General features: G+C 37.5%; 1 protein-coding gene across 3 annotated transcripts in view; it reads right to left on the bottom strand.

Moving 5' to 3' along the window:
• LOC110443551 (neo-calmodulin-like) overlaps positions 1 to 15549 on the bottom strand; it is a 24490-nt gene that overhangs the window by 2191 nt on the left and 6750 nt on the right. The window contains exons 2-6 of one of the 3 annotated variants that reach the window (XM_021487827.1): positions 12748 to 12759; positions 5006 to 5036; positions 3708 to 3851; positions 3212 to 3385; positions 2237 to 2317 (exon numbers count right to left, since the gene is read on the bottom strand). In XM_021487827.1, the coding sequence (XP_021343502.1) occupies positions 2237 to 2317; positions 3212 to 3385; positions 3708 to 3851; positions 5006 to 5036; positions 12748 to 12759 (442 nt within the window). Of the gene's footprint in view, positions 1 to 2236; positions 2318 to 3211; positions 3386 to 3707; positions 3852 to 5005; positions 5037 to 6925; positions 7011 to 12747; positions 12760 to 15549 lie in introns of those variants that run through there. The other 2 variants (XM_021487828.1, XM_021487829.1) reach the window with 2 other exon arrangements.

Raw genomic sequence — 15549 nt, 5'->3', positions numbered from 1 at the left:
CCTACCCCACCCCCACCCCAATGCCAAAACATGCTTGCATACCAAATCTTGTTAGCCCAGATGAACCAGTTTTGCTGCAATCGTCCTAGTAGTTGGGGAAGACATGTCAGGACCAAGATGTTTTTAACAAAGGGCCTTAANGGGCATACAAGACACACATTGAAAACTAGAACTGTAAGTCAAACACTAACTAACACCCCTCGCTCCTACATAAACCAGAACTGTAAGCTAAATGCTAACTACGGTAAAGCAAAGCNAAAGGGTCGAAATGAAAAAAATTAAGTGCCGAGGGCACTCATGGATGCTGTGTATGAAGGATTCAAATAATGGAATAAAGGAGGTGGTATATCAGTACAGAATGGCAGTAAATAATAAAGAACATGTTGTTGAGTAAGAGTCATAATAGTCCATCCCTTAATCATAATTTTTAATAAAATATATATAACAAGCAGAGTATTGCTATAACAATTGAAACTTGTCTGATATTATGGTCCTTAATTAGTGTTTCAAATCGATGGAAATCCTTCAAGCGCAGACAATGATCTGTTTAAAAATAGTAACAGTGTGACCTTGACCAGACAACCCGGCAAACCAAAATTGTCCCGTAAGATTATGGGAAAGTTCACAATTAAATAAAAATAAAAATAAATAAATGTTATATAGATAATATAAATAAATTATTATGATATTACCATCACAATTTGTTATTATCATGATTAATTTTACAAAAAAATAAAACGAGATTGTATTATTTCCAGTGCGTGTAATCACGGACTTATGCAAGTCCCTTGTGTATCTCTCCTTTTCTCGATATTGTAACGATAATTATTCAGTTTCTGATTAATGTGAATAATATGTATATACAGTTTTAATTTTTGAAGTTCAATATGCTATATTCACGAAGCACTTCTATTATACTACTCAGGTCATTCTACAAACTCGTTAAGCACAGCTGCTGTCGCATTGGGAAGCTATCTATTAACTCGTTAGGCACAGCTGCTGTCGTTTTGGGAAGCTATCTATAAACTCGTTAGGCACAGCTGCTGTCGCATTGGGAAGCTATCTATAAACTCGTTAGGCACAGCTGCTGTCGCATTGGGAAGCTATCTATAAACTCGTTAGGCACAGCTGCTGACGGCTACTTTAGTATAAGTAAACATTCTCTTTCACTTGGAGACTTTCAATCGAGACAAAGAAAACACGAAGCCTACTTTATCAAGGACAGTTATCAAAACAGTCGTTCAACAAGTCGCGAGCATGAAACTACGCAATGATGGACAAGGGTAGAAAACTCTTACACACACACTTTAGAGTATTGGAATACGAGGCGTAGTAATTTGAACCAAATATAGGTCGGAACTTTCACTGATTAAAAACGCTTCTGTTAAAGATCTTTACATATTTTCTTTGATTTTTTTTGTCTTATACAGATTTATTTCACCATATCATAGCATTGATCATATCATGAAATAATGAACACATTATCTAAAGATCTTTCGCGGAAGGAGATGAAGTTTTTTGGGGGGGGGGGTTTGTGAAGAAATTATTCGGTCCAAAAAGCGTAGTAATCTGAGATTGATATAGTTCATGATGCTCACTGAAAAAAAACTCGCCTTTTCGTAAAATGTTAACATTTTTTCTTTGATTTATTGATCGTTTTCAAATGTATTTCATCCTTTTATAGCATTAATCATAATCAACACAGCATTTAAAGATCTTCCGCGGAAGAAGAAAGTATGTTGTTTGGTTTTGATTTTCCTGGGTTGGCGAGGACCGCTATGAATGTTGTACACAGCAACCAAAATCTAACCTGATGCACGACATCAGGGGGTAATTACCATATTTGTAAACTTCTATTGAAATTCGCCCAGAATTTTTGGAGGAGTTGTACGGACAAGCGTTTTTCAACATAGTGCATAAACGGTCAGAATGAAAAAAATAATACCGCATTTCGCGGATAATTCCACGTTTGCACAAAGTAGTTTCCTCTGGCCCCGCATCAATCTGGTGTCAGAGCCAGAGGAAACTCGGGCTACGGTTTGTTTTGACCAATTTCTGATGTTTCAATCAACAGAACCAAATCTCATTGCTTCATAATACTATGCTTTAACTGATTGTGGTACTTTTACATCGGGCAAACCCAATGACAATATGTTAATTATTGAGCTAACTCAGACTGGTATTGAGACAATTGTAGCACCGTGCAATATTTGTTTGTCTTTTTCATGTGCTATACCTGTGTAGCTGATGCGGCCGTCTTTATTTACATCCGCCTCTTTGATCATGTCCATAATCTCCGATTCCGTCTTCTTATCGCCTGAGGGTAAAAAATATATATCAAACTACCTCATTGTTCCATTACTATGATAACTTTAGCTTAGACAACCTATCACCTTCACATAAAATTTGATAAACAGTATGCATGTAGCGGAAATGGACTGAGTCGATCACCGGCGACCAGGTAGCCCAATTGGTTTGAGCTTTCGTCTTAGAGTTATGAGGTCCTGGGTTCGAATCCCGGTCTAGCTTCCTGTTGCAGTGGTGCCAGTGACTAACCCCTTATTAAACTACTTGGTGTACGCTTTGCAAGGAGATACCAGAACCTCGGTTGTAAACAGTGTTGTCTTCGGGGGCGAGGAATCAGAAAAAAGAGGGAAGAATGTAGCGGAACTTCACTTGTCGATCGCCGGCAACCAAGAAGCTTAACTGGTTAGAGCGTCTGCCTAGAGTTCGAAGGTCCCAGGTTCGATTATTTTTTTTCTGTATCACGCATACCGTATGGGTAATCGGGATGCGCAGTGGATAGAGCACTGAACAAGTATTGGGTCACCTGCTCGACCACGTGGGTTTTCTCCGGCACTGTGGTTTCCTTCCACACTAAGACCCCCTGTATTCTTCAATCCAGACCAACAATGACATCTTGGGATGACGGAGTGCAGAGTGCAAGAATTAGGTCACTGTGACCTGTGACTTGACCTTTGTGCATCTACACGTATAACAATCCTCAGGTGACCACCATTGTGATATTAAAAGAATAAACAAACTTCTTTTATGACCCGAATCATCTTTTCGTAATCTGCTACCAAATAAAATAATATGTTTGGGAAGAAAGTTAGCAAACGATATTTGAATTAATGTAATTTGTCCCGCTGATGCAGTTGATATCATTAAATTTATGTGGAATCCAGTACAAGACATTACATAAACTCACCAAAACGTGACATGAAATCTATGAGCTCGTCCTTAGTGATAAACCCATCGCCGTCAGCGTCAAGTACTTGGAAGGCTGCCAACATTTCCTGATCTGTCTCGTCTGGAAGACACTTCAGAAAGCCGCTTTTGGTAATGAAGTCCTCGAATTCATCGTATTCAACAGTGCCGTTCTCTGAAATGCCAAATTGAACGTCTTTGCTTGATTCTAAAATACCTATTAACACCACAGACGACCGTACGCCATTTAAAATGGGAAACGATGGATTTCATTTTACGTAATCTAGCCACCATTAAGCCTCCCGAGAGAGTGGTTCGAATTTTATGACGTTCTAGCGTAGTATCAAAACATCTTCACAGTTTTACTCATTTACCCCTGAAATTTTACGATGAACTATTCTAACCTTTGAATTGGAAGAGTTCAAATGTGTCTTCATGGGCGATTGAGTTAATATCGAAAAGTTAACTACATATGTAGCAAAATATAAGTAGCTTACCATCGGCATCAAGCCTCTTGATGACGTCATCAATGACACTCTTGTCGGGTGTCATTCCAAGATTGGTAAGAAGGTTTTTAATCTCGGACGTTGATATTTTCCCATCGTGGTCCGAGTCGAACATCTCAAAGCTTTCTTTAATCTCTGTAATGACACGGATAGACATAGAAGTATGTATGTATAAAACAACAATGCTAAATGGTCAACGAAACAGTAATCCGAACCCGAAATAGCAATGGCAAAGTATGACGAACGGAAAGATTTACATGGCCACCCTTGAAAAAGTACAAGGATAATAGGACCAGGCATTCCGCAAGAGTAAGCGTCTTTAAAATAACTACTTTGACGATATCTACCACGTAAATAAAGGTCAAACTCATGTCATGTCCCCATAGCATAACTTGGGCAGTGACAACAAAACAACCGGCCACATTACAGAGCATAAAGAATATAATCTGTCCTAAAACAAAATTAGCATATTTCCCAATGAGATCTTGATGGCGACCAAACCTAAAACATAGTTTTCATCAACCTGTATCGTAGGGATATTTGTGTTTGTATATCGTATACAGAATGCTACAATAATCGATCTCGATGTCTCACTTTCAACTCATCTATTTATGATTAATGTTATTGAAATGTCTATGCTCTTGTCAGATTTGGTTCAAATCGTATAGAGCTGACAGCAGAGGTCCTGCAGTCTAAACAAAATCCGGGTGTCTGTGTATCTATCTTAAGGTTTGGTCTGTCGCAGCTGGACGTTTACAAAATAGTTCGCACAATCTTCTGAATAAACCGGAAGGCGTAAATGCGAGTCAAACACTATATTGCTGCATTGATGCGTTATTTTTTATAACCACCAAAACTACTTGTGTACGTACAACGTTTTTGTTTAATACAATTATAAAGTATTCGACAAATGAATTTCATATCAAAGTTTAAGGATCACCTTTTCGCCACAGGAAAAACAAAATACAGTAAATCCTCAGTAATTTTGTTTTGGATATAACTGTACATGTAGCATAAGCAGTCCAGTCGGTTAAAGCAACAATCTAAGCTTTATTGTTTAAATCCTGGTCTAGCCCTGTTGTTTATTTTGCTTAGTCCTGCAAGAAATTATTTTCTTTTAAGAAATGATTTATCAAATCTATAGTCTTGCCGGAAAACTGTTTTTCAAAGCATAATGACAGTTTTTGGAAGTTGACCATGGGCAATTAAATATATATTACTTGTTTATTTTATATGTGTGCACTAGTGGGTACGAAAAACGATGAAAAATACAAATAAGCACAACTTACCCTCTCGAATTTCATCAGTTATGTTTCCAGACTGAAAGAAAAAGAAGATATTTATAAATGGGTATCCAATCGGTGAAAAGGATGTAAATAATTTTCCTAGTATTGAAATAAAAGAAAGTAAGAAATACTTTCCATATCCAGATATTATGATGGGTATGCTATCTGTTTCTTACAGCTATCCGTCATTGACTGAAATGAAATAAACGTAGTTTGCTGCTGTTTGATTCTTCAAATTATCAATAATTACCGATAATTTGTTCAAACAGAGCAACACCTTGTTTTCCCGTGAGTATTGCGTTAACGTCACTCCTCAATGACACTGTTAGAACTTGGTCGCTCCTTCGCCGTTTTAATTAATACCCTAAGGAGTACCTAGCGATAGAGATAGAGAAAGGGAGGACAAGACAAACCCCAGTACAGAGAGACAGGGAAAGAAAGGACACGACAAACCCCAGTACAGAGAGACAGAGAAAGGAAGGACAAGACAAACCCTAGTACAGAGAGACAGGGAAAGGAAGGACACGACAAACCCCGGTACAGAGAGACAGAGAAAGGAAGGACACGACAAACCCCAGTACAGAGAGACAGAGAAAGGAAGGACAAGACAAACCCCAGTACAGAGAGACAGAGAAAGGAAGGAAAAGACAAACCCTAGTACAGAGAGACAGGGAAAGGAAGGACAAGACAAACCCCAGTACAGAGAGACAGGGAAAGAAAGGACACGACAAACCCCAGTACAGAGAGACAGGGAAAGAAAGGACACGACAAACCCCAGTACAGAGAGACAGGGAAAGAAAGGACACGACAAACCCCAGTACAGAGAGACAGGGAAAGAAAGGACACGACAAACCCCAGTACAGAGAGACAGAGAAAGGAAGGAAAAGACAAACCCTAGTACAGAGAGACAGGGAAAGGAAGGAAACGACAAAACCCAGAACAGAGAGACAGGGAAAGGAAGGACAAGACAAACCCCAGTACAGAGAGACAGAGAAAGGAAGGAAAAGACAAACCCTAGTACAGAGAGACAGGGAAAGGAAGGACACGACAAACCCAAGTACAGAGAGACAGGGAAAGGAAGGACACGACAAACCCCGGTACAGAGAGACAGGGAAAGGAAGGACACGACAAACCCCGGTACAGAGAGACAGGGAAAGGAAGGACACGACAAACCCCGGTACAGAGAGACAGGGAAAGGAAGGACACGACAAACCCCAGAACAGAGAGAAAGAGAAAGGAAGGACAAGACAAACCCTAGTACAGAGAGACGGGGAAAGGAAGGACACGACAAACCCCGGTACAGAGAGACAGGGAAAGGAAGGACACGACAAACCCCAGAACAGAGAGACAGAGAAAGGAAGGACAAGACAAACCCTACTACAGAGAGACAGGGAAAGGAAGGACACGACAAACCCAAGTACAGAGAGACAGAGAAAGGAAGGACAAGACAAACCCCAGAACAGAGAGAAAGAGAAAGGAAGGACAAGACAAACCCTAGTACAGAGAGACAGAGAAAGGAAGGACACGACAAACCCCAGAACAGAGAGAAAGAGAAAGGAAGGACACGACAAACCCCAGCACAACGATAAAAACAGGTAGAAATATACAGAGACATATCAAATTTAACAGTTCCATCGTTTTAGAATTGTCTTCATTCTTATAAAACAGGATTTATTTTCAAGAGAAAACTGGGTATCGTTATTTTATAGCTTTATCATTAATCTTCAGAAAACAATACATTTTAGATAGCTTTCCTTGGCTATTGTGACATTCTGTGATTAGACTATATAGTTAAGAAATATAATTAAACTATTTAATACAAATGTCAATTTTAGAAGTGAATTGATCTCCATAGCAAAGTATATATTCTTGAAATAAAATCATATTTTATATTAGAAAATATCATAATTCATAATAGCATACCTGATCAAAACAACAGTAATCGATCATAAAAATCGATGACATTTTCCGAACAAAGTATTCTCAATATCGGTCCACCTCTTCTGATTATTTTTTCATTGTATTGACGTTAAAAAACCTGAAGTCGCTCTCACTTAAACCGCGTAAACAGTCCCTGATCTTTTAAGTGCATTAACCCAATGACGTCACACCTACTTAATCCGTTACATCCACGTGGTACCGTATATGTTCGTAAATAGCCAACTGACCAAGGTTGAATGACTCAGCAAAATGATAACAAATGACCGGTGTTTTTTCAATAATACTGAATGACGCAATTTCATATTATCTACATTTTGTTTTTTTAATTTCTTGGGACAGTTGTACATTTTAATTTCAATACTAAGATCAAAACTAAAGTATTGCCAAGCAAGTCGCTTTGGGAAAAAAAATGTAACATGAAATTAGAGGGAAAATCTAAAGATCTCAAATGTTGCAATGGGTGCGCAAAAACAATCCCCCAATTTTGCAAAAGGTTCCCACATTTTCGTTTGTTACAAATCGCAGTGGGTAACTGCAAGAATATTCTTTTCTAAATCCCCGACCTGAATGGTGGGTTATATTATGTTAACTTAAAATGTATATTTAAAAAAATATCGAAACGTAAGAGGTGGAAAGAGAAAAAGGAAAAGACAGTTCGCAAGTGTTGCAATGTGGGGCAGCAGACCAACTTTGGTCTCTTGATCGTCACCGAAGAAAACCTTCCAATTCTGCAAAGCTTTGACGGAAAGGCCCTATGTGTTTTCAATTTCATTGGTTGAGAATTTGATCACGGCGTTCAGCTTAATATATCTTGATAACAAATATTAATTACGATAACATTTAAGATTAAAAAAAATATATTTACTCAAAGAAAAGCTCAGCTAAAAGCCCTTGGATCAATAGGGGATTGGATTGTATGCTATATTAGCGAGCATGTCGCCAATGTCAACACACAGTGGTATATATAGGGGGACTTTACGACCATTCATTTCAACATAACAATGAGTTAATGTTGAAAATAAATCTACAATACACAAATAACCCCAACATGACCCGTCTGCCCAGGTTAATAAACACTTTTTGGGTTATCAACTTAATCGCTGGTTAGCCAAATCAGAAGCATTAACATGGCACCTCACGGTTGACTGGTAATCGCTACACATTGATCACTGGAGGTCATGACCTCTGCAGTCAGATTCGCTTCGTCTAGATACTAAATATGTGTTTAATATTCTGTAGTTGTTTTCAACCATCTAATTTTTCCTATTTACTTTAAGCTCACCTGGCCGGAAGTTCAACCCGGATAGAGTCAAATGTTTACAAAAAAATCATTTAACCAATTTCTTCTAAAAAATACAATTACTATGGCATCGCGATTACATGGCTAGTTTTGGCGCCTCATAAAACAGTCCCCGTTACAGCAGGAAATTGTTATACTTTATAATAACAAAGAAATATATGTGCACTTCTAGAGCAAATTATTACGCTACTGTCTTAATAGGTTCATATTGTATTGAGACTTTGTGTCCCTTTTAATCTTAGCCTTTGAAACCTGTTAGTTGACAAAAAATTGTTGCATATAGTTGTGTACTAATGTTAATTCGAAAAACACCACGGCTGAAATCAACCTGAGGAAAAAAAAAACAATTCAGATAAGGAGTAAAGTTATGCATGGTCACGTGCCGGGTGCGAACACACCCATATGTTTTGCACGATTCCTCAACGCAACAATTTTAGCACGATTTGGTGAGAAATCTTAGCGCACGGAAGGTCTAAATGTGTGAGGAAGCCCGGAATACTTTGAGAAACCCCACGTGGTTGGTCAGGTGACCCCATACCGTTTTTCACGTCCGATCGGGGAATCGAAATCCAGCCGCCTTTGTGCAAGGCGAGTTCGTTATCCACTGCGCTTCCCAACCATCCTGTTTCTATGCTTCATAGGACTAAGTCCCGAATCATAGTAGTAAAGTATGTTCGTTTTCTCTATACTCAGCAACAATGGATGCTCGTTTTTGGATGAGGATCTCCTATGCTTTTATGATATGGTCTAGATTGTACATTCCCCTGGGTGTGTTAAAATTCATGGGCAAATCCTACAGCGATCATCAGAAAAAATGTGCATGCCCCCTTTTTCCTAACACATTTTATCATGAGCTGTTTTATTTCGAACACGACCGTGACAAATGTTTTCAAGTCGATAGTGTTGGTAAACTGTTGCAGTAAAACCTTTATGAAGTCATTTGGCGATAAATAGAGGAAAATTCATAAAGGAATTCCTAAGATTTGGGTTGTTTGTGTTTTACGTCCTATTAACAGCTATGGTCATTTCAGGACGTGCCAGGTTTTGATGGTGGAGGAAAGCCGGAGTTCCCGGAGAAAACCCCCACTGACCAACGGCCAGTACCTGGCGAATACTCAACGTAGGTCTCGAACCCGCGACCAAGTGGTAGCAGAATGTCAAACGACTTAACCACTGAGCCACCGTGGCCCTAGAATTCTTAAGAAAACAACTGAAATGAATATTGATGTTAGCGGTTATCGAGATGGCAAATGAAACAAAGGGCATTTATCGAGGTTTTATACTGTCCTAATGGAAACCGGCTTAAATCTAAAAGGTTATTTCAAAACCGTTTAGCTAGATATGCCCGTCTGTGTTGTTAGTTAATATATAGCTGTACTTTATCTATTTTGATTATAGCTTAAGAATCGGTTTAAACACATTCAACGTAAATCTTTTCTGTTTATAGAAATTAGTTGATCTCGGAAAACGCATATTTGATAATCAGGATTATGGAAGTTTCACATCTAGAAAGAATTTGATTCCGGAAAATATCTCATTTTATAATCAGGATTATGATAAATTTAGGGTAGCTATTTGATGTCACTGAAGAGCGTTTGAGGACGCCACAAAGCTTATGGAAGCGACAGCTTACCGAAAGATTAAGTGCTTGACCTTTATGAACTGATCGTTAACGCATGGACGGATATAGACTTCACATCTTAATTCAATAATCAACGTTATTGTTAAAGAAAAGTTTCAAAAGCCTTTCAGATCTAAAGGAAATGGCTATATACTATATAATAATAATAATAACTCGAGGTTCTTATATACCGCTTTATCACAACCTAGTTTGTAGGTCGTCTCAAAGCGGTTCACAAATTATTATCCGTGGTTATAGAGCCTTTGCAACCAGCCAAAACCTTTCTCAACTCCCTTGGGGAGCATACAGCCGGTGCTGCCATTTCGGCGCTCACATCTAGCATTTTACAATTCTTGCACTGCCCAACCAATTACTCATTTACAGCTGAGTAGACTGGAACAAGCGGAGTAAAGTATCTTGCTCAAAGATACAACACAGTGCCATGACGAGAGTCGAACTCGCAACCCTTCTGTCACGAGCCCGTTATCATACCACTAGGCGACCCCGCCTCCTAAATATGTGATACCTGTCTATTCAAACCAAATATAACAAGTTCTTATTTTAACGGATACTCTTGCAATCGTCTCTTGAACTGCTATCGTAGTCCAAAATGATAGCTGACAAGAGCTTGCATTTCCACATTGCCACATTGCACTTACATACTTAGTTTGAGCGCCTTGGCGTATAACCGTAAATGTGTCTATCAAGTAGGGGCAAGTTATACCATGTTTGATGATTGATCAGATAATGAAACGAGTTAAGCACATCCATACATGCATCCGGCAAGAATATCTGGGGAAAAATACCCGAAAACGTTTTGTAGGAAGAAGAAGTTGTAGAAGAAGAATAAGAAAGAAGAAAAAATAATAAATAATAATAGGAAATGCAGCAAAATATACAGTCATTAAACGGGTTCGAGGGATTTCACCAACAAGGAAAGATCGTGTATATAACATTCGTATGTGATTGATTTTCAATAAGTCGGAAATACTGCACTGAAACGCTCTTTTCGGGCTGCGCAAAATGTAAACATACCATTTTTGGTAAAAACGTCATCTCGATGTCACATGATATTAAGACATTTTCATATATATATATATATATTATAAAATCACATTTTTACCCACGACATTACTCATGGCTTTGACATTATTTCAAGAAAAAAAAAAGATCAATAAATTATGGAAATATTACACAAGCGGGTTATTTAAACAGTAATACAGTCAAAGTAGATAAAATATTACACATTTCTTGGTTAAAAGCGGGCTATCCTGATACAATACATCAACATGGCATCACATAATACAAAATATATTAAAGGAATTGTGAACAGGAAGTGACGCTGTAAAGAATGTAAACATGAAAATCTACAGCTTTGGAGGTCAGACCGGAAGTTGTTGAACAAGAATAACTTCCGGTATCATTTACGCCTTACGCGTGTATCATTTGTGATGCAAAGAAATTTAAGGAATATCACAGGTTATCAGACAAAAAAAAAGAGAGTAAAAATACTCATAAACAATCATAAAACTTAACGCAAGACTAAACTTGGTATCTTATAAATTGCAACATTAAATTGAAATGTCAATGCAAATGATATCATATGCTTGACAAAACATAACCAAAACCAAAAAATACATTTCAATCATCAACCGAAGCAGAGAAAATTGAGAACGTTAGTGTAGTCTAGATATAGTCTAGATGTACCTTCAAAATTATTATTGGCTGTTAAAATATGCAAAACAAAATTCCATTCACCTTCTTGACATACATTTTAAAAAGTGTCATTATAAAATGTGTTTGGGTTATTTATAAACTCAGAAATATTAAAAATGCGGAATGGGTTTTTTTAACATTTGCCAAATCATGCTTACGTATACATGATAAAACAGTTAATCAAGATTAGTGAAAAATAATAACATGTTATTTATCAATGGAGCTACAATGCCACCACGAACATCCTCGAAATTACAGAAGTGACACTCACTTACGTCCTTGTGCATGTATGCAAATGAACTACGTCATAACAAAATCGAAGCCACGCGCGCAGTACGCTATTTGACTAGTTTCAGTTATAAATACAGACCACTCACTTGGCTGATAACTAAGCTTTGAACAGAACACTGGAGCGATATCCGACTTCAATGTCAGTCAATTTTACCGTAAGCCTGTCGCGCAATTCTAGTCTGCTTGCATCATCCGCAAGGTGGCGCGTACACAGCTTTCGATTTCGCCATGACATTTTCCAGGGGTTAGGAGAAAGAAGGTGAGCGTAACCACGGGAATTCGAAGGATGGAGTTGGCTGACGTAGATCGCTTAGATTTTCTAACACGTTTCCTTTTTCGCGTTACTAAATGGCTGGAGTATAGTGGCGTTGTATATATGACATTTCGTCTTTTCGCTTTGTCGCCCGCAAAATAACGCCAAGCAAAAAAACGAAATAATGAAAAGACGAAAACCCGCCAAAGCGAACTGGAGACTCTAGCAAACATTTCTTCTGGCAATAATCTGGACGAATTGTGTTCGGTCTCTCCCTTCACGAATTCATATCTTCCCAAATATTAATGTCGTTAGCAGAGGAAAATGGCGGAAATCAATTAACTTACATTATCGATGTTTTGTTATTTTTATTGTTGTTAAAAGTTTATTTAAGATACTTTTAGTACAAGTCATAGAAAACAATTTAAAATTATTCCAAGAATCCATATTACAGGAGTAGAAAAATAGTTCCTAGATTAAATTAGATATTTTAAATTTATTATCTGAAGAATGAAGAAAATTTAGAAAGTCATCATAATAATTTCATGTCGGAATAAAAGTGCTATTGGAAACGTCGATGTTACGAAGGACCAAACCTGCAGACACAAGAGAAAACACCATACCTGTTCTTCAATCTGAAATGGTAAATTCATACACCATATACGCCAAATGGTACAACTTGTACATATATTAGATGGCAGACATTCCCTACATCATCATTAGTTATATCAAAATCGCGTGGAGGTCGGTGATTTGTGACAACTGTCGCTTTTGTGTGCATAGTTTTGTTTCTAATCTAACACACACATATATAAGTTAATGACACAAAAGGAAATCCCCGATTCTGCAGCGGGTTCCCACATTAGTTGCCTCTTACAGCAAGCAATGGGTAACAGCAGGTATACTTTGTTCTCAATCCTCGACCTGGTGAGCTGTCTTACCCGCTCAGAGGTCACTCGAAAGTTTGCTTTAGTGATAAAAGGGGGATAACTCGCATGTGTGCATCCCAATAGAGGGACCAAAAAAAATATGTGCCTTCAAAATAAAAATGAAATCCTTGATTAAGGTATTTAACAGAAATTCATATACCGGTGTAATATCATCTTACATTTAAATAGGATTAATTATTTTTAAAATCGTATATTTATTGAAAAACATTGAACACAAATTGTTTGGTTGAATGGCTGTCTTGCAGGCCGTTTTTAACTCCGCTATCGTCTATATGTTGTAAGTGACACATCGGCGACTTTTAACCTCGCCTCTCAAGTTTTCGGTGGTAACATGTTTTATCGGACAAGGAAGGTTGGGACTATAGGTTTAATCTAACACACATTCTATGCGGGATCAGTGTTATCTTCTTGTGAACTTTAAAATATGACTTTGGTATTGAATATCGTTATTTATATGACAATTTTCTGTCCTTGTACATGATTCAAGCTGATATATTTGAGATATTTGAAAGCGAAATACAAAAGACTAATTGTCATGAATTTGCATGCTAAGAAGATCCTCAGAATTACTCTGTCAGTCAATTTCAAATTACAAGACAGCACACCAATTTAAATATTATATTGCCAACAATAAAATTAAATGTCTTTGAACACTAATCGACGCCTTTAACTAAAAATAGAAACAATCTGTGCTAGAGTTAAGGTTATAAATTCTACTTAAAACGTATGCCTATGGTTTGTGTTAAAGTTAAGGATATATTTTATTTGTACCTGTGTTGTGTGTTAGAGTTAAGGACATATACTACCTTACATATTATACCAGTGTTGTGTGTTAGAGTTAGGGACATATACTACCTTACACATTATACCAGCGTTGTGTGTTAGAGTTAAGGTTATATGCTACCTTACTCATTATACCAGCGTTGTGTAAGAGTTAAGGACATATACTACCTTACACATTATACCTGTGTTGTGTGTATATACTACCTTGCACATTATACCAGTGTTGTATGTTAGAGTTAAGGACATATGCTACCTTACACATTATACCAGTGTTGTGTGTTAGAGTTAAGGACATATCCTACCTTACTCATTATACCTGTGATCTGTGTTAGAGTTAAGGACATATGCTACCTTACACATTAAACCAGTGTTGTGTGTTAGAGTTAAGGACATATGCTACCTTACACATTATACCTGTGATTTTTGTTAGAGTTAAAGATATATACTATCTTACACATTATACCTGTGATTTTTGTTGAAGTTATGAACATATACTATCTTACACATTACATCAGTCCTTCGGATTAAAGTTGAACAAAATATTTGTGATTTGTGTTAAGAGTTAAGGACATATACTACCTTAAACATTATAATTGTGATTTGTGTTAGAGGTAAGATTTCATACTACCCTACACATTAAACAACATTTGCCGAATTGATTATACTATAAAAGCATAACAAAAAAATAAAAAAAATTGTCAGTAAGAATTAGAAGATACTTAGTAATATTTGTAAGTCACAAAACCAGTAAGGCGTGTTCACTGTATCCACTGACTTTGGAAGCAGTCCTCCTGGGATATGTAATCGTTAGGTATGTTTACCAGATTAAGTATGTCGGTTTAAGTGTGACGTATGTGACGCATAGTCTATGGTTAAACAATCTGTTGTCGACGAACTGTACAAGTATTTACAAATACCGGAAGTAAAACAATCTAAGTTTTCACTAGAAAAAAAGATAAGGCGGGTTCAATATTACCATCATACAATTTGTATCTTCGAGAGAGAAAATAAATTGAAGAATGAGTTGGAAATGAGATAAATAACGTGTGACAGGAATATGCTATGTAAACAAACGGAGTATATAGTTGTTGACCATACTAAGATACCAATATGAGCCGGTCGCCCCCTTGCCACCCGTGTCTCTTGGTTTTAAAGGATTTTTAACTGTAACTATTCACTAGATTTTGTTTTTGCATCAAGTATATAAATTATAAAACAACAGTTTTTAAGAAACATATACTTTGCAGGGGCGGATCCAGGATTTCCTAAAAGTGGGGGCCGAGAAATTTTTCTCAATAGTCAACGGTGTGCTGCGAAAGGCAGCAGCCCGAGCGCGTAGCGCGAGGAGGGGGAGGGTACAGACCCCCTCTCCGTAAGGGGGGTTTGGGGGATATCCCCCCCAAAAAATGTGTTTTCTAGAAAGTCTCAGAAGCGATTTCCCGTGTTCTGAGGATTGTTTTTATGTTTAATCAACAAGAAGAAAACATATTTTAAGTATGGCCCAAAGACTTTTTTTGTGTACTGGAAAGAAAATTAAAGTTTCGGTTCAAATTCTCTACCAACAGCGTGTTTTAGAAGTCAGATGGTATTATTATAGGGGCAACCTGGTGATGACAAATGTATGAATCCACAGGGGACTTGTTCATTATTACCTAATTTGGCGTCCCGCCCGCAAGGGGGATACGAGAGGTC

This window comes from Mizuhopecten yessoensis, unplaced genomic scaffold (genome assembly GCF_002113885.1).
Source record: "Mizuhopecten yessoensis strain PY_sf001 unplaced genomic scaffold, ASM211388v2 scaffold716351, whole genome shotgun sequence".
In the NCBI taxonomy this organism is placed as follows: domain Eukaryota; kingdom Metazoa; phylum Mollusca; class Bivalvia; order Pectinida; family Pectinidae; genus Mizuhopecten; species Mizuhopecten yessoensis.
Note: the sequence above shows the minus strand (reverse complement) of the source record. Positions and strands in the feature narration are given on the sequence as shown.